We start from the raw sequence: 23,628 nt of genomic DNA, 5'->3' as shown, positions 1-23,628 counted from the left end.
CCTTCTAGTTGCCCTCCAGACTTTGGGGTTTTTGGGTGCTTTGCTGGCCTCATCCAGGGCCTTGCACTGTCCAGTTGCAGATCTGGGAAGTCAGTTTTCAATGGGCAGGATACACGCGTGCTCTGATGCTGCATGCATTGTAGTGCAGTGCGCAGGCAGAGGCGCACTTGAACAGGGGGCTGCAGGAATGTTTACAATCACTTTGTACATTGTTTCATGTGTGAAGGCGTAGGACTAGGAGATGCATTATCATGCTGGCAATCAGTGAGGCTAGACCAATGATGTATGTCATGCACATGCATTGATTCTATGTTATATACCCCTGTGAAAAGTACATGCATGGACGCAATCATATGTTCATCCAGTCATTGACTCATTCTTGTATTCAACCAGTTGCCCATTGAAAACCCCACACACCTAAACTCACCAATTATAAAGGAGGTACTTTCAGTTAGAATTCAGACCTAGTGGCTTTACTAGTGCTTGTTTCCTGCTGTTACTGGTTCTTCGCATTCCCCATTACTTAGAATTTGGAGGCCTGCGCTGCATGAGAGGGGCTGCACTACTGAAGTGGCACTCAGATGGGAGGCCATGGAGCCACAATTATTTAGACAGTCTCCACCTTCCTTTGCCCTGTATCATGTTTACCGCTGGGGCACTAATGTCAACAATGAGTGGGTTCCACGCGTTCTATAAAGTCCGGTCACTCTTATATCATGTGCAGTGGGTGATGCACGGAAAAAGTACACTGCTGATCATTAAAACAAGCATTGAAGCTCATTGGATGGTGAGGGGGTCGCCTTCTTTAAGATGGCCACCATGTCATCACATTCACGTGGCGGCCATCTTTGATAGGGATTCATCATGCATACTATTAGAGTTCAATAGCCACACCTTTTGATTGATTAGTGGTATTGTTTTTCCTGTAAAAACAACAAGTGATGGAGGGAATGCTGAACATTGTTAAACACTCACCCCCAGTCACAGATCTGGGTTTAATCCATCGTTCTTTTGCTCACCATGCCAACCCAAGAACGATGGATTAAACCCAGATCTGTGACTGGGGGTGAGTGTTTGACAATGTTCAGCATTCCGTCCATCACTTGTTGTTTTTGCATTGTTTTTCCTGTGCCTTACTCGAAGCCTAGCCAGCTGTCCAGCATTAACCAGGACACTACTTGCCCAGAAATCGCCTCTGTGCAGCTCCCCAGGAACGCACATCATTGCAATGTCCAACCAGCCGCCCTTTATCACTTCTGATCTGTGAGATAGACTGCCATATGTCTTGACCATATGTGTGAAGGGCACTTCTGCAAACAGTGACTAAAGAGTGCTGCCCCAAAGGACATCTTTTTTAGTTGCATGAGGTCTGGCAGAAAAATAAAGCTGTCTCTGGCCAGACTCAAAATGGCAGCATTTGGACAGCATGTACAGATTAGAGGCCCATTTTTAAAAGGTGAGGGTGACGTAGTCCGATGGGTTTAAAAGAAGCATTGATCATGGAGAGGTTTGGGCACTGAGATACAGTAGTGACTATCTGCTATGAACAGCACACCCAAAGAAACTTAAAAAAGAAAAACAGTGAAAATAGATCATGTAACATATCTGTTATTTAAAAAAAATGTATTTTGAATTTGCTAACTAAAGTATTTACATTGAGTTAATTAATATGTTCATTGCTAGCACAATAGCAGTAGGTTGTCACAGTCAGACATAAAAATCTCAGTAGGGCTACAGACACAGACCCCTGCTCAGGATACCTAATACCCCAGAGAACACCTTCTTTGAGGTCTAGCTCATCATAAGCTTGTTGCGGTCCATGATGACTTTGAACTCTCTCGCCGCTATGTAAAAGATGCACCCGCTGACTTGCGCAAGCTCATAGCTTTCCTGCTGGGGTTAGCTAAGCGGAGGGTAGCTCTACATTGGGGCCAGCACCCTGCGCCTCGAATACCCAGCTGGATACAAGAAGGTGTCTACTGCCAGGAACAATTAGACACCTACTGGGGACTGGTGCTGACATGTTCTCTCCTCCAAAGACATCTGGGCTCCGCTGACATTCTATATAGTGACACATCAAAGTGTGGAACGGTCAAGCGCCCCTGCTCACCCTTAGGATGCCAGTGTTTGACTTTTTCTGGTTCTTTTTTGGGGGGACATGCTATATCCCTTTAGGAATTGTTGTCCCGGGCGGGTGGAGGGGACCCGACATGTTTCTAGGACGATCCTTGCCAGGGCGGGTAGATGCTCAGCTATTGTATCTCATAGTTGGGGTAGGTGATTATCTGTTTATCCATCTGGTGTATACCTGAGTGGATTGTTCTTTTGTTTTCGGTTTTACTGAGTCTGGCATCTATGTTGCTACACTTTGGGCCTGATTTAGCTGTGGGTGGACGGGTTGCTCCTTCACGACAGTAACAGATATTCCATCCGCAGAAGTATAAATCCCATAGGAAATAATTGTGATTTATATTTCGGCGGATGGGATATCCGTCACCGTTGTGATGGAGTACCCCGCCGTCAAAATCTAAATCAGGCCTTTTGTGTTTGCACGTGGTACTCATGCCAAGAAAACTGATTTTAAAAAAATGTTCTTGCCGCTGCCGCCCTCATGCACCAGGCAGCGGTCTAGCTATCATCTGTCCCTCCCCTATTCAGAATTAAGTGTCTGCCCTTCGACGCTGAACTTTTTGTTGATTTTTCATCTTCTTGTTTATCACTTACATTCTCCTGGTGGCTGGGTTGTTGAAGCGTTGCCTGGTCTCATTTCTACGATCTCTGTGCGATCCAATGCCTTCTATGCGCTCGGGGACATGTTGGCGCTATTACATCGAAAGGGCCAGTTGATGGATTGGGGGTGTATGTGTGAATCAAGAGCCCTACACACAATTACAAATTTTACCCAGAGAATACACGTAGAGAAATCCAAAAAGGAAACTCCACGCAAGACAAGGTTGAAAAAAGTTGGATACACCTTCGTAGTTTGTATTAAGTATCATTAAAGAATTTGTGACGGGGAACCTGTCCGCCAAACACTAAAGCAAGTCTTGCTCAAGGCAAAAGAAAAGTTAAAGTGCATTTGTCATAATGGCTGCTCAATAAACAGGAGAGAAGAATAGGAAAACTATTTTAGGTACAATTTGCTAAACAGACTAAGCTGAAGTCTGCTTCTAAGGTAAGCAAGGGGGGGTTTTGGCTGTTCTCCCAAATAGAGAGATTTCATACACTTTTAGATGGAGAACTTGTACACTGTGGCATAATGCAAAATTTACACTGAGCTGTCCTATAGTAAAAGAGAAAATACATCACATGAAAATAAGTTGTTCTCAACTATTAGTGAACAACAGTGTATTATAAACTACATCAGAAAACAAAAGTTCATTTCAAAATATAAACAGTACCTCCATTCAGCCAAACGAAAGGACTTTTAATTAAATGCAGTTAACTTTTCTCCCTTTGGAAATATCATGAGTACATAACGAGAAATATTTTATTGTATACAGGTCAAGCAAGACCATAAAGCGAACTGAATTTTGTACAATGTATAAAACATTGAAGCTCACAATTGAGGTTCTTGGTGCAGAGAAAGAGAAAGCAAGACAATGCCTGGATTACTACTTTTAAAGTACCATTAAACTCAAGACTAGGCTCATTCATGTCAATGGCTAATACTAATTTTATTACACACAGGACACGCATTGCATTCGCATCTATCTCATATTAAATAAAGCAAAGTATTTTTAGTTTTGAAATCTGCTTTCTCAAACTTCAACCTACTCATCAACGATCCTACAGGTTCTTCATCAATCAATCAATCAGGGAGTACTTGTGTAGCGCGGCTGATCACCCGTGAGGGTATCCAGGCACTGAGAGGCTGGGTTAGTCGAAGTGCCAGCTCTTGAGCTTCTTCCTGAAGTCCGTCAGCGAGGGAGATGTTCGGAGGTGGAGGGGGGCGGGGGGTGCGTTCCATGACTTACCAGAGAGGTGTGAGAAAGAGCAATCAATTTCATCAATATTTTTTCTACTTTCAATATTTCAGAGGTCATTACTGGCCATAGGCACAACATGGGTGAAAACCTTGATCCATTCATCAACACTCCTGGACTTATTTTGTGATATTCTCATTTGGTCCTGGTTTAGATAAATCATTCCATGGTCTTTTATTTAGCTGCCCCAAATTCCTGTGTCAAACCTGTGCCCACCCTCAGTCTTTGGATCTACATTGGTTCTGGTCTAGATTGTCAGTGGAGAGAGTGATCAACTTGCTTAGTGCCTCTCCTCCAAGTCTTTCTTCTAATACTGAACTTAGTAATGAAAACTTGAACTCCTGTATTTCATCTGACATTGTCTCTTCCATCCCTACTAAACAAGTGACCTCTACCCTCTAGTTTTCAGAGGTCCTTGCGTCAAAGAGACACCACTGCAAAAATCTTGACCTGCTCTGGCCCTCTTCTTATTTTGCCATGCCAAAGCCACTTACCTAGGAGCTCCCTACAGCTACACAAACATATTTGTTCCACTTGGGCTGTCTACTTTGTAATCACTTTTCAGAAGCTGCCAATAACATTAAGGAGATATTCCATAGTGTGAGCTGTCTGTCATCCCATTGGCTGGTAGTTCTATCAGTCACCCCTCACAGGTACACTCTTCCGACCTCTCTAATTTTTTTCCATGACAAAGTAGCAGGTATCCTCCAATCCCCCTGGGTATTTGGGGTTTTATATTTCTGAATCTCTCACTTACCTCAAGCCTACCAGTCAGGAAGACATTCTTACTAGATTCTATAGTCTTTCATTTGGCTAACTCCCTGGACTCATCTCTTGCTAAATTCCGGAAATATTGGGCACTGTTCATTGCCCCTCAACTTACCACATTCTGCATCAATTCCCTCTCCTCTGATTCAGTATCTCAGGCTTGGAAAAAAGTCCTGTTGTCCCTACATTCAAGATACCATTTGTCTGACCTAATACTGTAGCCACCAGCTGCCCATTGCACCGAAGATCACTGAACCTTTTGTTAACACCCACCTCTCCTCCGAGCCTGAATCACATCACTGTCTTGATCATCATCTGCCTGGTTTCAGCCCTTCCTTAGACACGGAAATCATTTTGGTTACAGTCACGAATAAGGTCCTCATTTACCTTGACTGTGTCGAGTGGAAGAACTCTGCAGCCTTTGACACAATGGGCCCGATTCACAAAGGTAAAGTCTAACTTTACTACTTGTCAGTACTCACAAAAGTAAAATTAGACGAAAAGACTAACTTTACTACTTTTCAGTATTCACAAAGGCAGTTGTAACTTATCTTTGTGATTATCAAAAAGTAGTAAAGTTTTACTTTTAGTCTAAGTTAGACTTTTGGTCTAACGTTACCTTTGTGAGTACAGAGAAGTAGTAAAGTTAGACTTTTGGTCTAAGTTAGACTTTTGGTCTAACTTTACCTTTCTGAATCGTGCCCTATGTCTCACCCCATTTTACTAGCTCAGCTTTTTGAAATTTAGGTGGGTGGCCATGCACTAAACTGTTTTGTGCTATTTCTCTCTAATTACTCTCAAGCTGTTATGCTGCCCAGGTTCAATCTAGCTTTAAAGCAACCTGTTACGGAATTCCTCCGAACTCTGTCCTATTTAGTCTTTATGCAGCACTCCTTGCCAGTTGGATTTGTTCCTGTAGGTCCAGATTTTCCTCCTGTGCTGATGGTGGGGAGCTGATATTGAACCCTGATGCTAACATCATCCCTCTCCAAACTCTTTTTAAGGTGCGTCTCTCTGCTACTGATGTTTGGGTGAACTACAATGCTCTGTGTTTGAAGTCCTCTGTTGGACCTGGCTTTTTGACAGGGACATCCCCAAACTTTTTGCCTCCTTCCTCCTATTTTTTCTGACCTGTTGTTGTTGGCTTTTGACCTATGGGCACTTTACCACTGCTAACCAGTGCTAAAGTGCATATGCTCTCTGTGTAAATTGTACTACTGATTGGTTTATCCATGATTGACTATTTAATTTACTTGTAAGTCCCTGGCAGAGTGCACTACATGTGCCTAGGGCAGGTAGATTAAATGCTACTAGTGGGCCTGCAGCACTGGTTGTGCCACCCACCTCAGTAGCCCCTTAACCCTGTCTCAGGCCTGCGATTGCAAGGCCTGTGTGTGCAGTTTCACTGCCACTTCGACTTGGCATTTAAAAGTACTTGCCAAGCCTAGATCTCCCCTTTTACTACATATAAGTCATCCCTAATGTGTGCCCTAGGTAACCCCTAGAGCAGGGTGCTGTGTAGGTAAAAGGCAGGACATGTACCTGTGTAGTTATATGTCCTGGTAGTGTAAAACTCCTAAATTCGTTTTTGCACTACTGTGAGGCCTGCTCCCTTCATAGGCTAACATTGGGGCTGCCCTCATACATTGTTGAAGTGGCAGCTGCTGATCTGAAAGGAGCAGGAAGGTCATATTTAGTATGGCCAGAATGGTAATACAAAATCCTGCTGACTGGTGAAGTCGGATTTAATATTACTATTCTAGAAATGCCACTTTTAGAAAGTGAGCATTTCTTTGCACTAAAATCTTGTTGTGCCCTTCAATCCACGTCTGGCTAGGTTTAGTTGACAGCTCCTTGTGCATTCACTCAGACACACCCCAAACACAGGGTACTCAGCCTCACTTGCATACATCTGCATTTTGAATGGGTCTTCCTGGGCTGGGAGGGTGGAGGGCCTGCCCTCACACAAAGGACTGCCACACCCCCTACTGGGACTCTGGCAGACAGGATTGAACTGAAAGGGGGCTTGGTGCATTTCTTAGAGACTCTTTGAAGTCACCCCCACTTCAAAGGCACAACTTAGTATAAAACAGGGCCTCTGCCCTACCTCATCAGACACTTGCTGGAGAAGAAACCTGAACCAGAAACTACATCCTGCCAAGAAGAACTGCCTGGCTGCTCAAAGGACTCACCTGTCTGCTTTCTACAAAGGACTGCTGCCTTGCTGTTGCCCTGCTGCCTTGCTGAACTCTTGTCTGGCTGTGAAAGTGCTCTCCAAGGGCTTGGATAGAGCTTGCCTCCTGTTCCTTGAAGTCTCAGGGCCAAAAAGACTTCTCTCTTTTACTTGGACGCTCCGTGCGCCGAAAATTTTGATGCACAGCTTGTTTCGCGGCGAGAAAAATGCTGCACTCCGACGCTGATCAACGCGACGCTCTGGGGACGATCGAAGATCCGACGCACGGCCTCGCAAGGACAACGCCGCCCGACCTCTAGAGGAGAAATCGACGCGACGCCTGCCGTGAGATCGTAATTTCAACGCGCAGCCCCGCAGATCGAAGTCTAGAGGAGAAATCGACGCGACGCCTGCCGTGAGATCGTAATTTCGACGCGCAGCCCAGCAGACCGACGCGCAGCCGGAGAACAAGCAGGAAAATCCACGCACAGACCCGGGACATCTGGTAATCCCCGCGATCCACAGAAAGAGACTGTCCACGCGCCGGAAAACGACGCCGAGTTCCCCGCGTGGAAAATAACGACGCAAGTCCGTGTGTGCTGGGGAGAAATCGACGCACACACCCTTTTTCCACACACCTCTTCTCTTGTGGCCCTCTGAGGAGATTTTTCCACTCCCAACCAGGTACTTGTGCTTGAAAGAGACTTTGTTTATATTCTAAAGACTTAAGACACTTTCTATCACTTTTCAGTGATATCTTTACAAATTCGTATTGCAACTTTGATCATTTTGACCTGAAGATACCCAGATAAATATTATATATTTTTCTAAATACTGTGTGGTGTATTTTTGTGGTGTTATGCTATGGTGTTGTATGATTTATTGCACAAATGCTTTACACATTGCCTTCTAAGTTAAGCCTGACTGCTCGTGCCAAGCTACCGGAGGGTGAGCACAGGCTGATTTTGGATTGTGTGTGACTTACCCTGACTAGAGTGAGGGTTCTTGCTTGGACAGAGGGCAACCTGACTGCCAACCAAAAACCCCATTTCTAACATTGGTGATCAGCGGTGAGGATAGGACTTGTGTTTGTGCAGTGACATACAGTAGCTAAGTATTTCACTACCTACCCACAGTTGAAGGTCAACTTGATTTTTCATCTTTTTGGGCTTTTGATTCTCTGATGTCCTCCTGGATATACTATTGATATTTTGGACTTTGGATTTTGGTTTTTGCTGGTAAGATCTTATCAGAATGGGATTGCTTACCTACTCATTCTTTGTTCGTACTGACCACCTCACTAAGGCTGACCTAAGGGAGCTTTGCAGAAAATGGGGCCTTCCTGTAGCAAGGAGATCCACTAAGGCGGAGATGCTCCATCACTACATAGTCTGGGGGGAGGAAAGATGGGCAGAGAGAGAGGCAGCAAGAAACCAAATGACTAAGTACCCCTCAGAGGAGGAGGAGGACTACGCACATGAGGAGGAAGACTACTCAGATGAGGAGGAAGACTACTCAGAGTTGGACAGTGACCCAGAAATAGATGAATGGCTCCGAGGTCAAAGGCGACAGGAGCAACAATTAGAGGAGTATCTTGCAGAGGTTGAGGCAAAAAGACTCTTAGCCCTGGAAGAAGAAAAGATTGCAGCTCAAGAGCTGAGCTGTAAAGAGCTGAAACTGGAGGCCGGAAGGGCTGAGTCCAGTTCAGATGGTGGCAGCAAAAATCTTGCATCTGGTACTGCTGAAGAAGGGCACAAGCCCAGAGATGTGGTGCCCAACTTGAAGAAGGGAGTTGACACACCCCAGGCAGTTCAAGGGTATGAGGTAGTTCCCGTTATGCACAGGGTCCCTGAGAAGGATTGGGGAACTGGCACAGGGAGTCATATTCCTACTGGGGGGAGGGACACTTTACTGACTCTAGCAGAGAGTGACAGAGAAAAGGGTTCCCCCCTGGTGGACATCCTGGATATAGAGTGTAGAGACATCCCAGAAGAGTATGGGTTGAGTGTCAGGGACAGACAGATACTGTCTCACCAGTCTCAGGAGGGTGAAGTAGAGTGCTTTTCCAAGGTTGAGTTACTGGGTGGTTGGGTGAAGGGTACTGTGGTTAATACATGTGAAGGGCAGAATGATGTAATTGCTGGAGAGCATATGTCTGGTCCTTATTTTCCAGAGCTACGCCAACACCAGGTGGAGTGTGAGTTCTCTGACCCCAGGGAACTTACAATGGAGGCAGACTTCTGGGTGAGTACCAGAGAGTCTGAAGAGGCATTTGGGGGTGCTCCTGAAGGGAGTGGTCTAGGTGGTTCCCAACCGAGTGAGGTGGGAAAGGATTGTAGTGTCCCAGGTAGGTCCCAGGTCCTAGAGGGTTCCATGAGGGAACACCAGGAGGGAAGCCTAGCCTGTACCGTAGGGCCATCTTTTGAGGGAAGCCCGCAGTGTCAGAAGAACTTGGGGGGGTGACAGTAGCCAGCATCCCAACAGTTCTGGTGTCTGGCAGTACCCCTCCTAGTGAGGGGGTGCAGAAGTCCAGACATAGGGTTGAGAGGGGGTTGCAGACCCCAGTGGAGGACCTTGAGAGTCAGGGGACAGCTCTGAGAGCAGAGCCCCCCAGGAATGACCCAGGTGAAACCGTTTCTGGTTTGGGGGAAACCCAGACTCTGTCAGATGGGCAGAGGTCGGGAGACCTGCGCCAACCAGACTCTTGTGTGACCCTTGGGGACGGTATGTCCCTTGTGGGGGGTGAGAATGCCCCCCAGGAAGTCCTTACATGCCAGGCAAAGATTCAACCTCAGGGTGGTGACTCTAGGTTGGATACCCAGGTTCAGAGGTTAAACTCTGACCTGGTGGGAGGTAGATGTGCCTCCCAAGAAGTCCTGCTGTGCCAGGCAATTGTCCAACCTCAGGGTGTTGACTCTGGGTTGGATGACCAGGTTCAGAGGTTAAACTCTGACCTGGTGGGGGGTAGGTGTGCCCCCAGAAAGTCCTGGCGTGCCAGGCAATTGCCCAACCTCAGGGTGGTGACCCTGGGTTGGGGAACCAGGCTCAGAGGTTAAACTCTAACCTGGTGGGAGGTAGGTGTGCCTCCCTGGAAGTCCTGGCCTGCCAGGCAATGGTTCAACTTCAGGGTGGTGACCCTAGGTTGGAGAACCAGGTTCAGAGGTTAACCTCTGACCTGGTGGGAGGTAGGCGTACCTCCCAGAAAGTCCTGGTGTGCCAGGCAGTTGGCCAACCTCAGGGTGGTGACTCTGGGTTGGATACCCAGGTTCAGAGGTTAAACTCTGACCTGGTGGGAGGTAGCTGTGCCTCCCAAGAAGTCCTGCTGTGCCAGGCAATTGTCCAACCTCAGGGTGGTGACCCTGGGTTGGGGCACCAGGCTCAGAGGTTAAACTCTGACCTGGTGGGAGGTAGGTGTGCCTCCCTGGAAGTCCTGGTGTACCAGGCAGTTGTCCAACCTCAGGGTGCTGACTCTGGGTTGGATAACCGGGTTCAGAGGTTAAACTCTGACCTGGTGGGGGGTAGGTGTGCCCCCCAGAAAGCCCTGGCGTGCCAGGCAGTTGCCCAACCTCAGGGTGGTGACCCTAGGTTGGAGAACCAGGTCCAGAGGTTAAACTCTGACCTGGTGGAGGGTCAGTGTGCCCTCCAGGAAGTCCTGGCGTGCCAGGCAATTGTTCAACTTCAGGGTGGTGACTCTGAGTTGAATGGCCAAGTTCAGAGGTTAAACTCTGACCTGGTGGAGGGTCAGTGTGCCCTCCAGGAAGTCCTGGCGTGCCAGGCAATTGTTCAACTTCAGGGTGGTGACTCTGAGTTGAATGGTCAGGTGCAGAGGTTAAACTCTGACCTGGTGGGGGGTAGGTGTGCCCCCCAGGAAGTCCTGGTTTGCCAGGCAGTGATCCAGTCTGAGGGTACAGACCCTGGGCTGGAAGACCAGGTTCAGGGTGTCCCCCCGGACCTGGAGGGAGGGGCTACTGATAACAGTGCCCCTACCATGTTGTCTTCTGAGGAGGCCACTCCTAGTTGGAGGGTGCTGGACCCCAGAAGGGAGGGCAGGGGGAGGGAAGCCTCACCCCGGGCCCTAGTCCAACCTGAAGGTACAGGCCCCAGGTTGGAGGGCCAGTTGCAGGTTAACAGCCCTGCACTGGTGGAGGAATGGTACAGGGCGACTTCTGTAAGCACCCTGACCATGTTGGACTCTGGGGGTACCGCTCCAGGAGGGAGGGTACAGAGCCCCAGAGGGGAGGACCAGGTTCAGGCTGTCATCCCTGACCTGGTGGAAGAGAGAGTGGTTAAAGGGTGCCCAGCACCTGGGGCTACCGCCCCCCACTCTCCACAGCCACAGTGGTTGGAGAGCTTTGAGAGGCCTGGGGCCTGGCTCTCATCCCTGGCAGCTGTCAGTAATCACTGTGGCTTGCTGTCCGGGTGGACAGAGTTATCCCTGGGGAGGGGACAAGTGTCACACCCCGGGGGTAGAGTGGGCAACACCACTGTGTTGGTCATGGTGGTACTATCCTGCTCCTGGGATACATCTGTGAGCAAAGTAAGGTTAGGTGCTGCACAGATGGGATCCGCAGGTAAGGAGAAAGGTTCCCCATGGGTTGGCTTAGTGGGCCCTGAGAGTATGGACAGAGTGATCCAATTGGAGTCAGGAAGGCGAAGAACTGGAGCATGCCCCTGCTGTTGTGGGCCTGGGTCCTTGTTCTGTCGCCTCAAACAGGGAAGTACATCAGGATAGTGATTATTCTCCCCTGGCTTTAGGCTGGTAGGGGGTCATGTTGGACCTGGCTTTTTGACAGGGACATCCCCAAACTTTTTGCCTCCTTCCTCCTATTTTTTCTGACCTGTTGTTGTTGGCTTTTGACCTCTGGGCACTTTACCACTGCTAACCAGTGCTAAAGTGCATATGCTCTCTGTGTAAATTGTACTACTGATTGGTTTATCCATGATTGACTATTTAATTTACTTGTAAGTCCCTGGCAGAGTGCACTACATGTGCCTAGGGCAGGTAGATTAAATGCTACTAGTGGGCCTGCAGCACTGGTTGTGCCACCCACCTCAGTAGCCCCTTAACCCTGTCTCAGGCCTGCCATTGCAAGGCCTGTGTGTGCAGTTTCACTGCCACTTCGACTTGGCATTTAAAAGTACTTGCCAAGCCTAGATCTCCCCTTTTACTACATATAAGTCATCCCTAATGTGTGCCCTAGGTAACCCCTAGAGCAGGGTGCTGTGTAGGTAAAAGGCAGGACATGTACCTGTGTAGTTATATGTCCTGGTAGTGTAAAACGCCTAAATTCGTTTTTACACTACTGTGAGGCCTGCTCCTTTCATAGGCTAACATTGGGGCTGCCCTCATACACTGTTGAAGTGGCAGCTGCTGATCGGAAAGGAGCAGGAAGGTCATATTTAGTATGGCCAGAATGGTAATACAAAATCCTGCTGACTGGTGAAGTCGGATTTAATATTACTATTCTAGAAATGCCACTTTTAGAAAGTGAGCATTTCTTTGCACTAAAATCTTGTTGTGCCCTTCAATCCACGTCTGGCTAGGTTTAGTTGACAGCTCCTTGTGCATTCACTCAGACACACCCCAAACACAGGGTACTCAGCCTCACTTGCATACATCTGCATTTTGAATGGGTCTCCCTGGGCTGGGAGGGTGGAGGGCCTGCCCTCACACAAAGGACTGCCACACCCCCTACTGGGACTCTGGCAGACAGGATTGAACTGAAAGGGGGCTTGGTGCATTTCTTAGAGACTCTTTGAAGTCACCCCCACTTCAAAGGCACAACTTAGTATAAAACAGGGCCTCTCCCCTACCTCATCAGACACTTGCTGGAGAAGAAACCTGAACCAGAAACTACATCCTGCCAAGAAGAACTGCCTGGCTGCTCAAAGGACTCACCTGTCTGCTTTCTACAAAGGACTGCTGTCTTGCTGTTGCCCTGCTGCCTTGCTGAACTCTTGTCTGGCTGTGAAAGTGCTCTCCAAGGGCTTGGATAGAGCTTGCCTCCTGTTCCTTGAAGTCTCAGGGCCAAAAAGACTTCTCTCTTTTACTTGGACGCTCCGTGCGCCGAAAATTTCGACGCACAGCTTGTTTCGCGGCGAGAAAAACGCCGCACTCCGACGCTGATCAACGCAACGCTCTGGGGACGATCGAAGATCCGACGCACGGCCTCGCAAGGACAACGCCGCCCGACCTCTAGAGGAGAAATCGACGCGACGCCTGCCGTGAGATCGTAATTTCAACGCGCAGCCCCACAGATCGAAGTCTAGAGGAGAAATCTACGCGACGCCTGCCGTGAGATCGTAATTTCGACGCGCAGCCCCGCAGACCGACGCGCAGCCGGAGAACAAGCAGGAAAATCCACGCACAGACCCGGGACATCTGGTAATCCCCGCGATCCACAGAAAGAGACTGTCCACGCGCCGGAAAACGACGCCGACTTCCCCGCGTGGAAAATAACGACGCAAGTCCGTGTGTGCTGGGGAGAAATCGACGCACGCACCCTTTTTCCACGCACCTCTTCTCTTGTGGCCCTCTGAGGAGATTTTTCCACTCCCAACCAGGTACTTGTGCTTGAAAGAGACTTTGTTTATATTCTAAAGACTTAAGACACTTTCTATAACTTTTCAGTGATATCTTTACAAATTTGTATTGCAACTTTGATCATTTTGACCTGAAGATACCCAGATAAATATTATATATTTTTCTAAATACTGTGTGGTGTATTTTTGTGGTGTTATGCTATGGTTTTGTATGATTTATTGCACAAATGCTTTACACATTGCCTTCTAAGTTAAGCCTGACTGCTCGTGCCAAGCTACCGGAGGGTGAGCACAGGCTGATTTTGGATTGTGTGTGACTTACCCTGACTAGAGTGAGGGTTCTTGCTTGGACAGAGGGCAACCTGACTGCCAACCAAAAACCCCTTTCTAACATCCTCCAAAACTGAGGTTCTTATTTTTGGCAACTCATGACTGTGTGATGGGAACTGGTAGTTTGCAGAGCTTGGCTTTGCCCCTCAGCCAGTATCCCCTCCTTGACCATGGGGTCACTTTTAAATTCCAGCTTACCGTTAGCAACCACATATCCAAGATCTCCTTATCTGCTTCTTTCTTTTGAAGACGCCTAAAAAGATTCTTTTAATTAATGACAGGGCTGTACATAGCCCCAATAGGCTCCACAGCCTGTGTCCTGGGGTGTCAGACAGGTGCTGTGGAGGGTGTGGGTGTGAAGGTGCAGTAGTCCATAAATGGTTAACTGAAGACCTGTTGGAAGAAAATCTTAGCTTCTATTTCAAACAAATTGGGATTCTGATGAGAGTGGACCCAGCAGTTAGCATTTTCAGTCTAAACCCAACAGGGAGGAAAGAAGTCACTTTCAGAACCTGGGAAGAAATTTGCCAGTTGTTGAGAATGACTAGAATGACCATAGCATGTCCACGAACACAGAAGTCGGACTCAACATGCATACGTGGTGTTGGAGCATTTGGGAAACAATGGCAGTAGAGAGACCCTAAGCCAAGGGTCTTCAAACTGGGGGGCGATCCGGGGGGGTGAGGGGGCACCAGGCTTTGGCCAAAAGAAGCATTTCACAGATAACAGTGTTTTGTTTTAAGCAGAAACATGTTAGCACACGTAAAGAGTCTGTAAGGTCAGCTGTACATGATGGGGAGAGTTGACGTGTCCACCTGGACTGCGGTTACTAGGGACGTGCATTTGACATAGTCACTCTGCCAAGTGACAAGGAAGTTCCATGGACATTGAGTGCAGATGTACAGTCCAGAAAGGTATACAGATGATAGGAAGCTGAGTGGGGAAGGATTGGTCACTCATGCTTGAGGGAATAGTTGATGGTGTGTATTCATCTGAGTAAGATACTGGTAGACCGGGGAACAGAAATACAGTGGTGTGCTGCCAACAATCATTTACAGTATATTACATATCAATGTACTGGTATCCTTAAATGCAATTAAATTCAGCTTAAATAACAGTTTGGCCATTCATACTTCTAGAGTTTCGCAAAACAGTGGTCTTGATAACTTTAACATCTAGACTGGACTATTGTAATCTCCTTTTCTTAGACTTCAACAACACATCCAAAGACCTCAGTTGTCAGTTAAGTTGTCGGTAAATTTTCATCAGTTTTGATCAAAGTTATTGGCCCACTACACTTCACTTTCAATTCACCATTCACCACTAATGATTTATTCGGGGATAAGAAACGAAACTATCTCATGAAAAGCTGCTTTTTGAATGATGTCCTATTGTTTACAACAAAGTTATCGACCCAACAATCTTTAAAATGCATCACTTGCCACAGTCTATTTAACCATTCATCCACCAAGCCACACTCAGTTTTGACAACCAACTTCTGATTTACAAGAATGTGCCAACCTTTTTTTGTTATTTGGGGCTGTTTTTTGTCCTTTATCCTTATTAGGAGGGGTCATCACAGCATCAACATTACAGCATCAAAAAATTCAACAACTTCTACCAAGATGTCAGAAGCTTCAACACCTGGATCACGGAATGCGCCAACAGTGCTATCCCCATCAAGAACCAGAAACACAGTAGTTCCATCAAACCAGCTAGCTGGTACACCGATGACTTCAGGTCAATCAAAAGCCAATGCAAACTCCTCAAGAGAAGATGGCACACCAGCAAAGACACTGCTGACAGAGCCAGCTTCAAAACCGCACTCAACCTCTACCATCACCAACTGTGTGGAACCAAGAAAAAGGCCTTAGCATCATGCATTGAAGTCAACCCCAGCGATAGCTAGGAGCTCTTCTGCATACTCAAGAAATGTTCTGACCGCGCAGCAGCAACCAGCAACATACTCCCCTCTCAGGACCTATGTGACAGCCTCACAAACTTCTTCCGTGATGAAAAAGTGCCAAAATCTTCAGAAAATTCAACACCCAACTCAAGCCCGAAGACATCTTCAATGACCAGACCTCAACACCCACCTCCTTCCCAAGGCTAACTACATGGAACCACCTCACCACCCAGGACATCATCACCATCATGAAATCCTTACACTCAGGGGCCCCATCTGACCCATGCCCCCCTCAGGTCTTAAAGCTGGGAGCATAAGGATCGGCCACAAACTTATCACTCTACTCAACACCTCACTGATTCGGCCACCTTTCCTAAAGACTGAAAGCACGCACAGGTCAAACCCCTGCTGCAGAAGCCTTCAGCAGACCCCAACAAACTCAGCAACTACAGCCCTATCGACCTACTCCCTTTCCTGGCCAAATCCCTTGAAAAAGCCATGAACTGACAACACACCATCTACTTCGAACACTATCGCCTCCTGGATGACTCCCCATCTTGATTCCGAGCCCTTCTTGACAAAGGTCAAACAGCTGCCCTCATCCTCCTAGATCTCTCAGCAGCATTGAACACTGTCTCCACCACACGCTCACCGCCAGACTACACGACATAGGCATCCAAAGAACCGCCCTGAGATGAACCCACACCAATCACCTGTAGAGTCTCTCAAGACTCATCCCTGAGACCCACCCTCTTCAACAGCTACATGACACCCCTGGTCAGCAATAGTCAAATCCTATGGGCTCAACACTATATCCTACGCCGAAGATATGCAACTGATCCTCTTCCTCTCTGAAAACTATACGGCTGCCAGAATCAACTTCCACCAATGCATGGTCAGTGTTGCCAATTGAATGAGGGATAATTCCCTCAAGCTCAACACAGAGAAGACAGAAATCTTAATCTTTGGCAGCAACAACTACCCCTGAGACGCCTCCTGGTGGCCCACAGAATTGGGCCCCACTCCAATCCCTACCGAGCATGCCAGAAACTTCAACATCATCCTGGACAGCAAACTCACCATGAAGTCCCAAATCAATGCAGTGCCATCCTCCTGCTTCTTCATCCTGTGCATTATTTTCAAATGACTCCCAAAATCGCAAGGCACACCATCACCCAAGCTCTCATCACCAACAAAGGAAATGGCCTCTCCGTGGAAACTGAGGCCCACCTCAATCAAAGCCTACACTCCATCCAGAACGCCACAGCTAGACTAATCTGGGACTTTCCTCATCACACCCACACCTCCACCACCTCAGGAAACTCCACTGGCTCCCGGTCAAGTAAAGATGCCAGTGCAAGCTCCTCATTCACACGTTCAAGGCACTGCACAACTCTGGACCTGCGTATATTTACCACCACCTCAAATTCCACAAACCCTCCAGACACCTCTGCTCCAGCTCCCTCCTGGCCCATAACCTCCACATCAGACACAGCAGAGCAGTGTCTCTGTGCAGCCAGAGCTTGGAACGACTCCCCCCTGCACCTCAGGACATGCCCTACTCTTCACAAGTTCTGGAGGGAACTGAAGTCCTGGCTGTTCGACTGCGACCCTAGACCGTGCTAGTGCCTGGATACAGTTGCGGCTCACGGGGATTCCTGGGGATATGGCGGCACACGGAGGGGGGGCGGGGGGGAATTAATAACAAAATATTTTTTTTTTTAAACTTACTTCTGCTCCCACATCACGCCGCTCCTCTCCTCACCTTTGTCCGGATGCTGCAGGGACAGGCTCCCAGCCTGCCCTGCGCCCAATCCTGACGCTGCTCTGAGCAGCATCGGGATTGGCTGGGAGTGACCTAGCTGGGCGCTCCCAGGCAGACTGAGAGTATGTGCAGGCTCTCTCAAGCCCAGTGTGTTGCTGGGCTGGAGAGAGCCCTGTGCATATGTGTGTTTGGCCGGTCCGAGACTGCCGGCCAAACATACATTCATAGTGCTCAGTGCACGTCACCCCCGTGGCCCCCGCCCCTTTCAAAGAAAAGGATAATTACATAATTTATTATCCTTTTCTTTTAAAGGTTTTGCAGATGCTGCTGCTGGTGGGGGGCAAGGCTCCTCTGCCCTAATGGAGGAGCTACCCCTGCCTGTATACCCTCACGGGTAAGAAGCCCCGCCCTACAAGTTGACTGATTGATTAGCAACGTATCATCAAGGAAATAAAAATAAAAGAAAGTGTTAACCATGCCATTACCTGCCTTTGTTACCCTAGTCAGGTCACTGCTCGTTGAGGTGTTCTGGTGTGCTGTCGGAGACACATCTTTGCCACTCAGAGCTGTGGAAACAAGACAAATACACAGAAATTTAGAAGCGACTGTCTCCAAGCTAGGAATGGGTTGTGCTCAGCATGCATGATGCATCATTTGGCCGTATTATTTAATGGCACAGCTATGTTCAGCATGATGCAGGACACGTGAATGCAAGTTGCAACTTTGGGTCAGATTTATTAAACAGTAGTGCAACACAGCACAGTACCCAAGATTGTTGTTTTATGCTAGGGGGAGAGACCACCAGAGACCCTTATGTACTAAGTTATGACCCTGCCTAGCACAACGTACACACTTTTACACCAAAGTGCTAAGGTGTGTGCATGAAGTCTAGCATGGGTTTTATACAGGAATGGTAGCCTTCCAGGAGAAAACACGATGCTGGACCAAGTTTTAAGCATTTCACACATTGAGGGGCATATTTATACTCTGTTTGCGCCGAATGTGCGTCAAAACTTTTGACACACACTCGGCGCAAACCGTGCACCGTATTTAAACTTTGACACCCGACCCCGCGGCCGTAAAAAAAACTCAGTGTGCGTAATTTTTTGGATGCGGGAAACCACCTTGCGTTAATGACATGCAAAGTGGGCGTTCCCGTCCAAAAAATGACTTTAAGGCCTGGGAGCCTTATTTATACTCCGGCGTCCTTTTGACGCACAGGAGGGGGCGGGCCTTACAAAACGGCACACAGCCTGCCTTGTGTACAACGTTTAGTAGCCAAGGACTGGCATTACAAACCATGGGTAGTAGTGAGGAGATACCCATGTACTACCCATGGGACGACCCCTTGATGCAAAGTAATGCAAAGCAGCACAGAGAGCCATTTGTTTTACCTTTAGGGTACTTTCCAATTTCCAAAGGTTTTGAGCTGGATGGTAAATCCTTTATCAAGACTTTGAACCACTTGTGTACTGTGTCATGACCTTTGGACTCCGCAATCCTGCTGCACATTCAACATATCTGTCCTTGTGCCAGGCTTTAGTGATCTCAAGGGAGGCGCTGTGTTTAACAATAACTCACCATTCTAAAAACATAACCTGCTACAGAGTGTCTTGTGCTCCAGCTTTCAGGCAGCAATAAAAATGTCAAGCTAACTCTTGGGATGAATGTTCCTGCTAGAGAGAGAGGTGGAGTGCTGTCTAGTGTCAGTTTTGACCCGACATAAAGTAGCACAGAGGGTTAATGTGCCTGCTGCAAAGAACAGATCTGTATTTTATGTGGATGGCTGAGTGGATTAGTAAAGCCAGCCCTTACCTGTGAGTTAAAACAAATGAATTGTATGTGAAAGAGGGGCTATGGAGACATGGGGGGCACTTTTACCGGGTAGTAGTGAGGGAATCCGAGGAGGAGGTCATGGGGAGGGGAGGGGGGGGGGACAAAAAGTTTGTCGCAACAGCAGCCACCAGCACTAACGGCCCTGGCTAAAGTGCAGGTCTTTCACAGACAACGTTTAAATGGACTTCACGTATGAGGGGGCAGCGCTGCTGTGCGAGCTTCATGGCTGGCACCCTTCTTGGGTACACAGGGCACCTGCGCTCCTCTGCCCTGTCACTGCAAAGCAGTCTGTTAGACGGGTCTTCCAAAGACAAAGACGCCATCTTGGTGCCAGTGAAGGGCAGATGAAGGGCAAAGGCAGACGACGGTGAAATGTGCCCCTGAAGGACGCACGTGCGCGAGGACACCCTGGCTTGAAGGGGAGAGTATGTGTGTGTGTTAGTGAAACACTATGATCGCCACACTCGGGGGTTGAACACTTCACTGCTCTTCTCTTTACATGTTTCCCACCAGATCTTCTCATGGTGGCCAGGAGGGGACCCGAGGAGGATAGTCCAGCTCAAAGGCCTAATCCTGGAGCAGAAAGTGATGAAATGGAACCCACGTGAGGACACAGTCCAAGGCGGTCCCACGTCATCTCGTCCATTAAAAGCAGAAGTAACGTCATACTGGGACCTTCCGATACATGCAATATATTGCCACATGGGCACAAACCGCAGACTTGACCAAGAGCACATGGTGCCTCAGGCGCGTGGCAGGTGGTCCCACAGGGATGACCCACTGCAAGGCGGTGCGCCACTGGTGGTCAGGTCACCGGGGGGAGTGGGGAACACACAACATACATCAGGAGCCAGGCCTGCCATGTCATACATGTACAGGAGGAAAGGATGTCTGAAGTCCCCAGTCACAAAGTCATGACAATCTGCGATATCTGCCCCCGAGGTACCATAGGCGGCCCCGTGCCAGGTAACCCGCCTAGCCCCCCTACAATAAACGAGGCACAGATCTTCAGAGGGCAGGTAGTGGTCCTCTGCTCGGATAGAAAAGATGGAGTTCCAGAGTCTTGGAGCTGTAACCTAGAGTGCCCCGCCATCACTCCCGAGTGTGCTGATCCCGATGGACTTCCAGAGTCTTGGAGCTGTAATCTAGAGTGCCCGGCCATCACTCCAGAGTGTGCTGATCCTGATGGACTTCCAGAGTCTTGGAGCTGTAATCTAGAGTGCCCCGCCATCACTCCCGAGTGTGCTGATCCTGATGGACTTCCAGAGTCTTGGAGCTGTAATCTAGAGTGCCCCGCCATCACTCCCGAGTGTGCTGATCCTGGGCACCACAGGCACAGCAGTCACAAACCAGTGAGTCGCGTGAACTTTGGCACCGGGGACACTAGGAGGCTTACAAGCCCCGTGGCGCACGGCAGTGGCCTTGCTGCGCTGCCCTGCAACACCTTTCTGCACAAAAACAATCCATGGAGGCTTTTTTCTCTTTCTGTGTGTGCTGCAGAGTGCAGTACACATAGAAAGAGGAAAAAACGAGGGGATATAAAGAGACTTCTCTGTATGCCTCACCGGGGGAGGCATAAGACTTTATGCATTCCCTTGTTGACAGATTTTTATAAATCTGGGAATGCATCAAAACCCATCGGTGTTGTATGGGGAAACACACCACAACACCCATGGAAAGCCTCCCTGACGCAGGCTAAGGCAATGCAGCGACTTGCGCTGCATTGCCTTACACCATACTTATGAGGCCATGAAAAGCCACGGAAAGTGGCTTTGCGCGGCCTTGTAGAAATGGGCCTGCACTATGTGCCACCACTGCGTCACAAATAGTAATTCACCGGCGACGCACTGGGCTTGTAACTAAACCCCATGGTTTCCTTTTGACAGGCAATGTGCCCACCCTTCATTACAAGCTGATCATCCTCTATGGAGTGAGAGGGCGAGGTGATAGCTCATTCACATAAGACGTGCCCTCAGTCTCAGGGTGGACAGATCAAGACATTTCCACAGTCTCAGGGTGGACATTGGACCAGGCTAAAGCATGCCCTCAGTCGCAGGGTGGACAAGGAACCATGCAGGGGGGTGTCCTCAGTCTCAGGGTAGACAGTACAAGACATTCCCTCAGTCTCAGGGTGGACAATGGATGATGCTGAAGAATTTTCTCAGTCTAAGGGTGGACAATGGACTATGCAGGGGGCGGGGCCCTCAGTTTCAGGGTGGACAATTCAAGACATTTCCTCAGTCTCAGGGTGGGCAATGGAACGTGCAGGGGGGGGGTCAGTCTAAGGTTGGACAATGGAATAGGCAGGGGGTGGCCTCAGTCATAGGGCGGACAGTTCAAGACATTCCCTTAGTCTCAGGGTGGACAATGGACAGCGATGAAGCATGCCCTCAGTGTCAGGGTGGACAAAGTACAGCGCTCAAGCATGCCCTCAGTGTCAGGGTGGGTAATGGACAGCGCTGAAGCATGCCCTCAGTGTCAGGGTGGACAAAGTACAGTGCTAAAGCATGCCCTCAGTGTCAGGGTGGACAAAGTACAGTGCTAAAGCATGCCCTCAGTGTCAGGGTGGGTAATGGACAGCGCTGAAGAATGCCCTCAGTGTCAGGGTGGGTAATGGACAGCGCTGAAGCATGCCCTCAGTGTCAGGGTGGGTAATGGACAGCGCTGAAGCATGCCCTCAGTGTCAGGGTGGGTAATGGACAGCGCTGAAGCATGCCCTCAGTGTCAGAGTTGGTAATGGACAGCACTGAAGCATGCCCTCAGTGTCAGGGTGGGTAATGGACAGCGCTGAAGCATGCCCTCAGTGTCAGGGTGGGTAATGGACAGCGCTGAAGCATGCCCTCAGTGTCAGGGTGGGTAATGGACAGCGCTGAAGCATGCCCTCAGTGTCAGGGTTGGTAATGGACAGCGCTGAAGCATGCCCTCAGTGTCAGAGTTGGTAATGGACAGCGCTGAAGCATGCCCTCAGTGTCAGGGTGGGTAATGGACAGCGCTGAAGCATGTCCTCAGTGTCAGGGTTGGTAATGGACAGCGCTGAAGCATGCCCTCAGTGTCAGGGTGGGTAATGGACAGCGCTGAAGCATGCCCTCAGTGTCAGGGTGGGTAATGGACAGCGCTGAAGCATGCCCTCAGTGTCAGGGTGGACAAAGTACAGTGCTAAAGCATGCCCTCAGTGTCAGGGTGGGTAATGGACAGCGCTGAAGCATGCCCTCAGTGTCAGGGTGGGTAATGGACAGCGCTGAAGCATGCCCTCAGTGTCAGGGTGGGTAATGGACAGCGCTGAAGCATGCCCTCAGTGTCAGAGTTGGTAATGGACAGCGCTGAAGCATGCCCTCAGTGTCAGGGTTGGTAATGGACAGCGCTGAAGCATGCCCTCAGTGTCAGGGTGGGTAATGGACAGCGCTGAAGCATGCCCTCAGTGTCAGGGTTGGTAATGGACAGCGCTGAAGCATGCCCTCAGTGTCAGGGTGGGTAATGGACAGCGCTGAAGCATGCCCTCAGTGTCAGGGTTGGTAATGGACAGCACGGAAGCATGCCCTCAGTGTCAGGGTGGACAAAGTACAGTGCTAAAGCATGCCCTCAGTGTCAGGGTGGGTAATGGACAGCGCTGAAGCATGCCCTCAGTGTCAGGGTGGACAAAGTACAGTGCTAAAGCATGCCCTCAGTGTCAGGGTGGGTAATGGACAGCGCTGAAGCATGCCCTCAGTGTCAGGGTGGGTAATGGACAGCGCTGAAGCATGCCCTCAGTGTCAGGGTTGGTAATGGACAGCGCTGAAGCATGCCCTCAGTGTCAGGGTGGGTAATGGACAGCGCTGAAGCATGCCCTCAGTGTCAGGGTGGGTAATGGACAGCGCTGAAGCATGCCCTCAGTGTCAGGGTGGGTAATGGACAGCGCTGAAGCATGCCCTCAGTGTCAGGGTTGGTAATGGACAGCGCTGAAGCATGCCCTCAGTGTCAGGGTGGGTAATGGACAGCGCTGAAGCATGCCCTCAGTGTCAGGGTGGGTAATGGACAGCGCTGAAGCATGCCCTCAGTGTCAGGGTGGGTAATGGACAGCGCTGAAGCATGTCCTCAGTGTCAGGGTTGGTAATGGACAGCGCTGAAGCATGCCCTCAGTGTCAGGGTGGGTAATGGACAGCGCTGAAGCATGCCCTCAGTGTCAGGGTGGGTAATGGACAGCGCTGAAGCATGCCCTCAGTGTCAGGGTGGACAAAGTACAGTGCTAAAGCATGCCCTCAGTGTCAGGGTGGGTAATGGACAGCGCTGAAGCATGCCCTCAGTGTCAGGGTGGGTAATGGACAGCGCTGAAGCATGCCCTCAG

At 49.2% G+C, this 23,628-nt stretch overlaps 1 protein-coding gene across 1 annotated transcript in view; it reads right to left on the bottom strand.

Annotated features, from left to right (window-relative positions):
* The window catches only part of CD6 (CD6 molecule), a 242,109-nt gene that overhangs the window by 140,884 nt on the left and 77,597 nt on the right, over nt 1–23,628 (bottom strand). The window contains exon 2 of the mRNA XM_069233268.1: nt 17,957–18,037. Coding sequence (XP_069089369.1) covers nt 17,957–18,037 — 81 coding nt within the window. The remainder of the gene's footprint in view (nt 1–17,956; nt 18,038–23,628) is intronic.

This window comes from Pleurodeles waltl, chromosome 4_2 (genome assembly GCF_031143425.1).
Source record: "Pleurodeles waltl isolate 20211129_DDA chromosome 4_2, aPleWal1.hap1.20221129, whole genome shotgun sequence".
Lineage (NCBI taxonomy): Eukaryota > Metazoa > Chordata > Amphibia > Caudata > Salamandridae > Pleurodeles > Pleurodeles waltl.
The sequence above is the reverse complement of the archived record's forward strand: the minus strand, read 5'-3'. Positions and strand labels throughout refer to the sequence as shown.